Below are 11,318 nucleotides of genomic sequence, written 5' to 3' on the forward strand. Positions count from 1 at the left end.
TGGGGGGAATGGGGGAATGGTTGGGATTGGTGGGATTGGTGGGGATGGAGGAATGGTGGAATTGGGGGAATGATGGAATGGTGGGAATGATGGGGATGGTGGGAATGGCAGGAACAGCAGCAATGTTAGGAGCAGCGGGGACGGTGGGAATTGTGGGATTGGGGGAATGGTGGGAATGGTGAGGATGGTGGGGACAGGGGAATGGTGGGAATGGCAGGAACAGCAGGAATAGAGGGAACGGTGGGAATGGTGGGACTGGGGGGATGGGAGAATGGTGGGAATGGCAGGAATAGTGGGGATGGAGGGATTGAGGGAATGGTGGGAATGGCGAGGATGGTGGGGATGGGGGAATGGCGGAGATGGTGGGATTGGTGGGGATGGTGGGACTGGAGGAGATGGGGGGAATGGGAGAATGGGGTAATGGTGGAATTGGGGGAATGATGGAATGGTGGGGTTGGGGGAATGGTAGGGATGGCAGGAACAGCGGGAACAGTGGGAATGGTGGGGATGGTGGGATTGGTGGAGATGGGGGGAATGGGAGAATGGGGTAATGATGGAATTGGGGGAATGATGGAATGGTGGGAATGGTGGGGATGGTGGGGTTGAGGGAATGATGGGAATGGCGGGAACGGCGGGAATGTGGGAATGGTGGGGATGGTGGGATTGGTGGGGATGGGGGGAATGGGAGAATGGGGTAATGGTGGGGATGGTGGGGTTGGGGGAATGGTAGGGATGGCAGGAACAGCAGGAACGGCGGGAATGTGGGAATGGTGGGGATGGTAGGGATGGTGGGGATGGGGGGGATGGGGAGAATGGGAGAATGGGGTAATGGTGGAATTGGGGGAATGATGGAATGGTGGGGTTGGAGGAATGGGGGAATGATGGGAATGGCGGGAATGGCAGGAACAGCGGGAACGGCGGGAACGTGGGAATTCCAGCTCCCGCCGCGGCCGGGGGCGGCACTCACAGTCGCAGGTGAAGGTGAGCGGCTCCCGCAGGCTGTCACACAGCACCGTCACCTTCAGGCTGACGCCGTGGCCCGGCTGCTCCGGGCTCAGGTTCACCGCGTTCCACACCAGGCCCGACCCGGAGCCGTCCCTGGAGCCGCAGCCGGAGCGCAGCCTGCGGGAGCAGGGAGGGCTCAGGGGTCCTGCTGGGCCTGGGGGGGGTCCCCTGCCCCAAAAATCACCTGGGCGGGCAGGAATCCCCTTTTGGCACCACAAGGGCTCAGCACCCCTGGGAACAGCCCCTCTTGGTGGCCCTAAATCCCCTTGGGGTGGCCCTGAATCTCCTCTTGGTGGCTCTGAATCCCCTTGGGGTGGCCCTAAATTCCCTTGGGGTGGCCCTGAATCCCCTTTTGGTGGCCCTGAAGCCCCTCTTGGTGGCCTTGGATCCCATTTTGGTGGCCCTGAAGCCCCTCTTGGTGGCCCTGAAGCCCCTCAGGATAGCCCTGAATCCCCTTGGGGTCACCCTGAATCCCCTTTTGGTGACCTTGGATCCCTTTTGGTGGCCTTGGATCCCCTTTGGTGCCTTGGATCCCCTTTGGTGGCCATGCAACCCCTTTTGGTGGCCCTGAATGTCCTCTGAGTGGCCCTGAAGCCCCTTTGGGGTGTTTTGGGGATGTTTTGGGTACTCACACATCCAGCATGTGACAGAAGGCGGCCACCTCCTCGTCCCGCTCCTCGGACACCTCGAAGAGCTCGTAGCCGTTGGCCAAGGAGTGGGGCCTGGGGGCCACCTGTGGGGCAGGGCACGAGCCTGTCAGCTGGGGGCCACCCCACACCCCCATGGGGACCCCCAGAGCCCCGGCTGGAGCAGCCTGTGCCACTCCAGGGCCACCATGGTGGGGACAGAGGTGGCCCTGCAGTGATGTGGGGGCTTTGGGGTAGCACAGGGGGGGTTTGGCTTGTCCAAGGATTGGAGACCCTCAGAGTTTCCCCAAAAGTGGCCATTCCCAGGGACATCCCACAGGGAGGAGCAGCAGGATGGGCAGGGAGCGTCCCCAGGCTGTGGGAGTGCTGCAGGGGACACTGCCAGCTGCTGTCCCCAGCAGGGAAGGTGGCACTGCCGTGCCAGGTCTGACTCACAGACCCTTCAGTTTTGGGGTTTTGGACAGGTCTGGCTCAGTTTTGGGATTTTGGACAGGTCTGACTCACAGACCCTTTAGTTTTGGGATTTTGGACAGGTCTGGCTCAGTTTTGGGATTTTGGACAGGTCTGGCTCAGTTTTTGGGGCTCTGGGCAGGTCTGGTTCAGTTTTAGGGTTTTGGACAAGTCTGGCTCAGTTTTTGGGGCTCTGGGCAGGTCTGGTTCAGTTTTGGGGGCTCTGGGCAGGTCTGTCTCAGTTTTTGGGGCTCTGGGCAGTGCTGTCTCATGGGACATCCCCACACTCAGACGTCTCTTCCCACATCCCACATCCCATTCCAAGGAGCCCCGCTGACAGCACAAGAAGAACCCACCCAGAAGGACACCGAGCTCAGGCACATCCCAGCTCCGAATTCCCAGCTCCATCCCTCCCCAATTCCCATTCCCACCCCGGGGAAGCTCCTCACTGGCTCCACGGAGATCCTGCGGTTCCTGTTGGCCGCCAGGTTCTTCCTGCTGCCCGCCCGGGCTCCGTAGGTGCGCGGGGGCACCTGGGGGGGCATGGTCTTGCTCCGTGCCACCGGCTTCCCGCTGGATTCCTTCTCCAGGATGTTCCTGCCTTCCTTCCAGCCCCAGGAACCTTCCCGCAGCACCTCGGACTCGTAGGTGGACTTGAGGTTGAGGCAGGTGATGGCGTCCACGCCGTAGGGATCCTCCTGGGAGATGCGGCGCCCCAAAAGCTTGTCCTGGGCCACCGAGAACATGTTGATGTCCCTGGGCTGGCCCTGGCCCTTGGGGGACAGCGGGGACGCCTTCCCCGAGCGCTGGCCGCCCTCGGGACAGCCCCACAGCGGGTGCCGGGGGGGCAGCGGGGGCGGCGAGAGCTTCTTGGGAGAACCGCCGCCCTGGTGGGGCTCGGAGCCGTTGAGGGGCTCCCCGAGGAAATCCCGCTGGGAGCCCTCGAAGATGAGCAGGTAATCCCCGCTCAGGGGGCCCTTCCAGGGCTGCTGCTCCGGCCGGGGCGGGCTGGGCCCGGGTGGCACTTGGGGACCCTCGGGGACATTGGGGACGGCGTGGCTGAGCGCGGGGTCGGAGCCGGAGAGCCCCCGCGCGGCTTTGATGGCGTTCCTGTCCGCGGGGTCATCCCAGGAGATGAGGGAGCGCTCCTGGAGCTGCTCCTTCCTGGCCCGGCTCTCCTCCTTGTCCTGGCGGAGGCGGGACAGGGCGTCGTACTCCATCTGCAGCGCCTCGGCCAGCGCCAGCTCCTTGCGGCTCAGCCCCACCGACTCCAGCGCCGGCCACTGCTCGCCGGGGCCGCGGCGGCGCGACATCCTGCCGGGATCGGCGTCGGGAGAGCGGCACCGGCGTCAGGAGAACGGCATCCTGCGGCTGCTGCACCGGGAGGGGAGGGGGTCAGCGGGTGGGAGTGGGGGAAGGGGGGGATTGGTGCGGGAGAGGGGAAAGGTGACGGATTGGTGCTGGAAGTGGGGAATAGTGAGGGATTGGTGCTGGGAGTGGGGAAAATGAGGGGTTAATGCTGGGAGTGGGGAAAGGTATGGGATCGGTGCTGAGAGTGGGGAAAGGTGTGGGATTGGTTTTGGGAGTAGGGAAAGGTGAGGGATTGATGGTGGGAGTGGGGAAAGGTGTGGGATTGATGGATGGCACCCATGGATACTAGGAGTGGGGAAAGATGTGGGGTTAATGTTGGGAGTGGGGAAAAGTGTGGGGTCAATGGATGGATGCCCATGGATGCTGGGAATGGGGAAAGGTGAGGGGTTAAAGGATGGCAGCCATGGATGCTGGGAATAGGGAAAGGTGAGGGGTTAAAGGATGGCAGCCATGGGTGCTGGGAATAGGGAAAGGTGAGGGATTGATGGATGGCACCCATGGGTGCTGGGAATGGGGAAAGATGTGATTGATGGATGGGTGCCCTTGGATGTTGGGAATGGGGAAGGTGAGGGGTTAATGCTGGGAATGCTTCCTTCCCAGGGAAGGATTTATTCCCAACCCATTCCAAACCAGCACAAGGAATCCTGGAATGGTTTGGGTTGGAATTCCCAGGGAATCCGTGGCTGCCCCTGGATCCCTGGGAGCCCCCAGGGCTGGATGGGGTTTGAAGCACCCTGGGACCATGGGAAATGACATGGGGTGGGACTGGGATGATCCTTAGGATCTTCCAACCCAAACCATTCCAGGATTCCATTAAAAAAAATCCCAATTCCAGGACTCCTGACTCATTCCCAGCCTGTGAATTCCCACAGAAGCCGTGGCTGCCCCATCCCTGGGAGTGCCCAAGGCCGGGTTTGTCAGGGTTTGGAGCACTCTGGGATGATGGATGGAATATCCCAAGGTCCTTTCCCACCCTCTGGAATCTCTGGGATAAGGAAGGCCGGGCTGGCTCAGCCCTTCCTGTGTGCCTGGAAAAAGGGAAACGAGCGGGGGCCCAGCAGGGCCAGGGGGTAAAAATAAAAATTTGGCAGCAGCTGCTGCTGCTTCCACTTCCCCAGGAGCCCACGGACACCAGGCAGGGGAGGGGCTGAGCTGGAATCCCAAATTTTTTCCCCCAAAGGGCAAAACCAGCCCCAGATTTGGGAAGGGCAGCGGGATCAGCACCTGCAGCTGGGGCTGAGCCACCCCAAACCCCACCAGGCTGCCCCAGCACTGTGATTTTATAAAAATTTCAATGATTTGAGGAAAAAAAAACCCACCCCAGATCCTGGCAGCAAATCCAGGGATTTTTAAGGCAGAATGGGAAAGGAGAGATGGGGAAGGAAGGGGTGAGGGTGCTGAGGGGGCAGCTCCTGTCTCTTATTTCAGGAGAGGGAACTGGGAATGGCCTGGAGGAGCCAGGAAATTTCTGGATCTCACGGATATTCCCCAGGACCCAGCCAGGCCCTGCTCAGCTCTGAAAATCACCAGCAGGGACCTCCAGGGTGTGGGGTTCTGGGCAGATCTGGCTCATGGGACCTCCTGTTTTTGGGGTTTGGGGCAGGTTTGGCTCATGGAACCTCCCATTTTTGGGGTTCTGGATGAGTTTGGCTCATGGGACCTCCTGTTTTTGGGGTTTTGGATGGGTGTGGCTCATGGAACCTCCAGGGTGTGGGGTTCTGGGCAGATCTGGCTCATGGAACCTCCAGGTTTTGGGGTTCTGGGCAGGTTTGGCTCATGGAACCTCCTTTTTTTGGGGTTCTGGATGGGTTTGGCTCAAGGGACCTCCAGGTTTTGGGGTTTTAGATGGGTTTGGCTCATGGAACCTCCCATTTTTGGGGTTCTGGGCAAATCTGGCTCATGGGACCTCCTGTTTTGGGGTTCTGGATAAGTTTGGCTCATGGGACCTCCTGTTTTTGGGGTTCTGGCTGGGTTTGGCTCATGGGACCTCCTGTTTTTGGGGTTTTGGATGGGTGTGGCTCATGGGACCTCCTGTTTTTGGGGTTCAGGTGAGGTCTGGCTCCAGTGCCCCCCCAGGCTCTCCTCTGCCCCACACAGGGCTCTGTTGATGCCCCAATTTAGGGTCAAAAGGGGCCACTCCCCTTCCCCAGCAACAACAAATGTTGAACTGGGAGCCCTGGCCATCACCACACCCATTTTGGGGGAAGCGGGAAAATCCCAAATCCCAAAACCCCAGACCCAGGGGAGGCCTGGGACCTCCCCCAGCCCCACAAGTGGCCCCCACACCCCACCCCAGTGACCAGTGGCCACGTCCCTCCAGCCCAGGGTGTCCCCAGGCTGCTCCTGGGGGGGTTTTGTCCTCGTGACCCCGAGCTCTGCAGGACCAGATGGTTCCTAATGAGCTCCACAATTCCCACTGGATTTGTCCCTTTTCCAGCCCCCCAGCACCAGCTCCTCCAGGGGTTTTGGTGCTTTCCAGCTGGAAAAAGTGGCTCCAGAGTGGGGCTGAGAGGTTGGGAATGTTCCCTTCCCTGGCATTTCGGGCCCTGATGGCAGCTGTGGCTTTTTCCTGGAAAAGCAGAAATCCCAAAAGCTGGAAGCCGAACAGAGGAAAATCTGCTTTTAACCCAAAAGCAACAAAGTCCCGGCTGGGTTTTGTGGCTGACGAAGCCACAGCTCCGTGCTGCTCTCCAAGACAAACATCTGCATCCCCTGCAGCCGCCTGTGGGGCTGGGATTGCCACGGGAATGGGGCGGGAATGGGGCGGGAATGGGGCGGGAATGGGGTTTGACCCCACAGAGCCGAGGAAAGCCCTGCTGAGGGGTCTTGCCACCACCAGGGGATGTCACTTGGTTTGGGGACACTGAGCAGGTGGCTCAGCTCCTTCCCATCCCAAAAGGAGCAAAAAAATCTCGTGGAAAAGCCCCAAAATCTCCCTCTGAGTGCTGGTCCAGGAGCAGGAAGTGATGCTCGGTCAGAGCCTCCTGCTCCAGGGATTTAATGGGGATTTAACGGGAATTTAATGGGAATTTTAATGGGAATTTTAATGGTGTCATGGTTAAAGGGGGCTCTGGAGCCTCCCTGATCCCAGGAAACCAGACAGGATCCCATGGCAGATCCCTGGGGATGGGATCCCAGGGGCTCCTTGAGCACCCCCATCCCTCCCTTCCCCCTCTCAGGATTGGGACAGGGGGTGACAGACCCCCCCCCCCTTTTAAAGACACCCCCATTCCTGTCCCCACGGTGTCCCCACGGTGTCCCCACGGTGTCCCCAAGCAGCTCCAGACCCCGCCCCGACCCCGGAGCCACCTCCTGTCCCTGTCCCCGTGTCACACCCACACCCAGACTTTCGGAATCTCCCACCCCCACCCCGGGCCCGGGGTTTTGGGGGGCAGGGCCACCCCTGGGGGACAGTGGAGGTGGCGTCACGCTGTCCCCAATGCCACCACCCGTGTCCTATGCAAATCTCGGCTTCCTGCTGCCACCCACCCGGGGACAGGAGGGGCAGCAGGGACAGGAGGGGCTGGAGGCCTGAAAACACCCCAAAACCACCACAAGAACACCCCAAAACCACCACAGGAACACCCCAAAACACTTTTGGAGCCACAAATGGATCCAGTGATCCCAAATCCAGCAAATCCAACAGTCTGGAAGGAAAAAGGGGAGGCAGGGAGGACTGGGATCATCTCAGGGTGCATCCCAGTGCATCCCAGTGAACCCAGTCAATCCCAGTGCATCCCAGTGCATCCCTGTGAATCCTGGTGAACCCCAGTGAATCCCAGTGAATCCCAGTCAATCCCAGTCTATCCCAGTCTATCCTAGTGCATCCCTGTGAATCCCAATCTATCCTGGTACATCCCAGTGAACCCCAGTAAATCCCAGTGCACCCCAGTGCATCCTGGAGCATCCCTGTGAATCCCAGTGCATCCCATTCAATCCCAGTCCATCCCAGTGCATCCCATTCAATCCCAGTCAATCCCAGTCCATCCCAGTGCATCCCATTCAATCCCAGTCCATCCCAGTGCATCCCATTCAATCCCAGTCAATCCCAGTCCATCCCAGCCCTGCTCCCACACGGAGCACCTGCTCCCACTGCAGCAGGCCAGGAATTCCCGGCTGCAGGGTTGGAAGGGCTGATCCTCCAGATCCTCTGGATCCCCCGGATCCTCTCCCAGCCTCCCTCTGGAATTCAGGATTGTGCTCCCAGGTGGGGCAGGTGCCTGGCCGGGGCGGTTACCCCGGGAAATCTGGGACAGGCGGGTTCCCTCATCCCCCAGCTCCCTGTTATCCCACCCCTGCAGCTCTGGGAAGGAAGGACTGGTTTTCCTGGGAATACCAGGCTCCAGGCAGGTTTCCCCATCCCACAGCTCCCTGTTATCCCATCCCTCACAGAGCAGGAGGGTTTTCCTGGAAAAGCCAGGCTCCAGGCAGGTTTCCCCATCCCCCCAGCTCCCTGTTATCCCATCCCTGCTGCTCTGGGAAGGAAGGAAGGATTTTTCTGGGAAATCTGGGTTTCAGGCAGGTTTCCCCAACAGCTCCCTGTTATCCCATTCCTCTCACTTTGCAAGGGAAAGGATGGATTTTCCTGGGAGATCCAGGCTCCAGGAACATATTCCCTCATCCCCCAGCTCCCTGTTATCCATTCCTGCAGCTCTGGGAAAGAAGGACTGGTTTTCCTGGGAATACCAGGCTCCAGGCAGGTTCCCTCACCCCCCAGCTCCCTGTTATCCCGTTCTTCCTGCTCTGGGAAGGAAGGAAGGATTTTCCTGGGAGATCCAGGCTACAGGAGCATTCCCTCACCCCCAGCTCCCTGTTATCCCATTCCTCCAGCTCTGGGAAGGAAGGACTGGTTTTCCTGGGAATACCAGGCTCCAGGCAGGTTCCCTCACCCCCCCAGCTCCCTATTATCCCATTCCTCTCACTTTGCAAGGGAAAAGATCGATTTTCCTGGGAATACCAAGCTCCAGGCAGGTTCCCCCAGCTCCCTGTTATCCCGTTCTTCCCGCTCTGGGAAGGAAGGAAGGATTTTCCTGGGAGATCCAGGCTCTGGGAACATATTCCTTCATCCCCCAGCTCCCTGTTATCCATCCCTGCAGCTCTGGGAAGGCATGACTGATTTTCCTGGGAAATCTGGGCTCCAGGCAGGTTCCCACACCCCCAGCTCCCTGTTATCCCGGCCCTGCCGCTCTGGGAAGGAAGGATTGATTTTCCCGGTCACGCTGGTGCTCATGGAGCCGGGCCCAGATGCCGGGAACAATCCCAGCCGTGCTCGGCCTCGCACACACGAGCAGGGAGCCCCTGGAGCTCCCTCGCCCAACGGGAGCAGCTCCCGAACCTCCGGAATTCTGATCCGCGAGCATTCCCGCAGGTTTGGGATCCGCAGGAGAGCAGGGATCGGGGATCCCACCAGCATCCTCACCGGAGCCTCCTGCCCCTAAATCCGTGGGGGTTTAGGGCTGGGATTGAGCCCACCCTGCTCGGCCTCGCACCACGGCTGGCCTGTCCCTGTCCCTGTCCCCAGCCACTGACCCAAAGGGTGGCATCCCTGCCCAGGGCAGGGGGGTGGGGACCAGAGGGTCCAAATCCAAAAACCAAGACCGAAAGCACGCGAGGATTCCGTGATCCCCATCCCTTCCTTATTTCTGTCCCCCTGTCCCCACCCCTGTCCCCATCGCTGTCCCTGCCCCGCCGGGAGGGGACAGGACCCCAACCCCCCCTGTCGCCTTCGCCCAACTTCGCCGTTCCTCGGGCACCATCTCATTGTTCCAAAGCCCCCAAATTCCCGAGGGGACATTCCGAGACCCCCGACCCCTCCGCGTGCCCTGGGAAAGGGCAGCCCCGCATTTCCCCCCGCTCCCTTTTGGGGTTCCCACGATGAGCCGCAGCTCTTGGGGAGCTCCGAGAAGGCGAGCGGCAGCCTCATCTCCCCCGGGAGGGGAAATTACGGATGCACAAACCCCCATTTAAATAGAAAATATCAATTTTTAGCGGGGAAATCCCGGGACGAGCCGAGCAGAGCCCCCCGCTCCCTCCGCGGCCCTACCTGCTCCGAGCGGCTGCGGCGGCGGCGGCGGGGCCGGGGGTGCGGGAGGAGCCGGGGGGATGCGGGAGGAGCCGGAGGGATGCGGGAGGAGCCGGAGAGAGGCGGGAGGAGCCGGAGGGATGCGGGAGGAGCCGGAGGGAGGCGGGAGCTCCGCGGCGGAGGCGGCGGACAATGGCGGGCGCAGCGCGGGGCGGTGCGGGGCCATCTCCCGGCCGCGCTCCGCATTGCACAGAGCCCCGGCTGGTGTCCCCCGGTGAGCCCCTGAATGTCCCCGAGATGTTCAGAGCCCCGGCTGGTGTCCCCCGGTGAGCCCCTGAATGTCCCCGAGATGTTCAGAGCCCCGGCTGGTGTCCCCCTGAATGTCCCCGGGATGTTGCTCGTTGCCCAGAGCCCGGGCTGGTGTCCCCCTGAATGTCCCCAAAATGTTCCTCTTTACACAGAGCCCCGGCTGGTGTTCCCCGGTGTCCCCCTGAATGTCCCCGCGATGCTCCTCATTGTCCAGAGCCCCGGCTGGTGTCCCTTGGTGTCCCCCCCGAATGTCCCCGCGATGTTCAGAGCGCTGGCTGGTGTCCCTTGGTGTCCCCCCCGAATGTCCCCGCGATGTTCAGAGCCCCGGCTGGTGTCCCTTGGTGTCCCCCCCGAATGTCCCCGCGATGTTCAGAGCTCTGGCTGGTGTCCCCCGGTGTTCCCTCGCGTCCCCAGCACGCTCCGGCTGCCCCACGGCACCCCCGGGATGCTGCCGTCAGTTGGGGGGTGCAGGAGGGAAGGTGCAGACAGTGGGGTGCAGATCGAGGTGCAGAGAGTGGGGTGCAGGCAGAAGGGGGCAGTTAGGGGGTGCGGACGGCGGAGCAGATGGTGGGGGGCTGATAGGGGTGCAGATAGTGGGGGGCAAAAAAGAAGAACAAACAAAAGTCCGGCAGCCTCTCACTTCCTCTGAACAGTGATATTCGGCAGCGCCAGAACCAGCGACAGAGCCCGGATAGCTCAGTCGGTAGAGCATCAGACTTTTAATCTGAGGGTCCAGGGTTCAAGTCCCTGTTCGGGCGACTTCTCTTTTTTTTCTAATTTTTTCACCTCCGCATTATATTTTTTCCTCAAAAAACCCTTTTTTACACCTGCAGCACAGCCAGCACTGCCCGCCGGAGGGTCTCGGCTGCGCCTGCAGGGAATCGCGGCAGGAAATAATAAAAAAAAAAAGAATAATTACAAGGAAAACGAAGCCCGCCCGAACAGGGACTTGAACCCTGGACCCTCAGATTAAAAGTCTGATGCTCTACCGACTGAGCTATCCGGGCTCTACGTTTTGGGTTTGCTCAATGCTTTTATCAGTGTACACCGCTGCGGCCGCTCCTGGTTTTTCCAGGAATTGGAATCCGCTCCCTGTGTGCTGCTCCCTCCCCCGGCCCAAACACATCATTAGACAAAATATTCTAATAATTTCTCAAAATATCCTAACTATTTCTCCAAACATTCTCATCATTTCTCAAAATATTCTAATTATTTCTGTCCGAGCCGGCCACAGACCCAGCCCATTGCTGTTGGCACCCAGCGGTTCCCAGCGCTGTCCCTGCCCTGGGATTAATTCGGAATTTTCCAAACACGTGGAAAATATTCCCAACTTGGAAAGGAGCTCTGGAAATAATTCAGTCCACACCCGTGACAAGGCAGGGTGACCTGGAGCAGGTGACAGAGGAAAGTGTGGGGTTTTTAATGGGTATAGCTGGATTTTCTGATATCCAGAATATTCCAATACTCCGGTGGAAAATCTGATATCCAGGTGGATATTCTGATATACAGAATAT

General features: G+C 59.9%; 1 protein-coding gene and 2 non-coding genes across 4 annotated transcripts in view; 1 reads left to right on the forward strand and 2 right to left on the reverse strand.

The window, feature by feature from the left end:
* PIK3C2B (phosphatidylinositol-4-phosphate 3-kinase catalytic subunit type 2 beta) overlaps positions 1–9,655 on the reverse strand; it is a 32,642-nt gene extending 22,987 nt beyond the window's left edge. For both annotated transcript variants that reach the window (XM_059867569.1, XM_059867568.1), the window contains exons 1-4: positions 9,517–9,655; positions 2,552–3,476; positions 1,638–1,738; positions 968–1,122 (exon numbers count right to left, since the gene is read on the reverse strand). In XM_059867569.1, the coding sequence (XP_059723552.1) occupies positions 968–1,122; positions 1,638–1,738; positions 2,552–3,415 (1,120 nt within the window). In that variant the 5' untranslated portion in view covers positions 3,416–3,476; positions 9,517–9,655. The remainder of the gene's footprint in view (positions 1–967; positions 1,123–1,637; positions 1,739–2,551; positions 3,477–9,516) is intronic.
* Positions 9,656–10,489: 834 nt separating this feature from the next.
* On the forward strand, positions 10,490–10,562 carry TRNAK-UUU (transfer RNA lysine (anticodon UUU)). Its single transcript has one exon. It is a non-coding gene; the product is annotated as a tRNA-Lys (tRNA).
* Positions 10,563–10,738: 176 nt separating this feature from the next.
* On the reverse strand, positions 10,739–10,811 carry TRNAK-UUU (transfer RNA lysine (anticodon UUU)). Its single transcript has one exon. It is a non-coding gene; the product is annotated as a tRNA-Lys (tRNA).
* Positions 10,812–11,318: the final 507 nt, after the last annotated feature.

This window comes from Haemorhous mexicanus, chromosome 25, assembly GCF_027477595.1.
Source record: "Haemorhous mexicanus isolate bHaeMex1 chromosome 25, bHaeMex1.pri, whole genome shotgun sequence".
NCBI lineage: Eukaryota > Metazoa > Chordata > Aves > Passeriformes > Fringillidae > Haemorhous > Haemorhous mexicanus.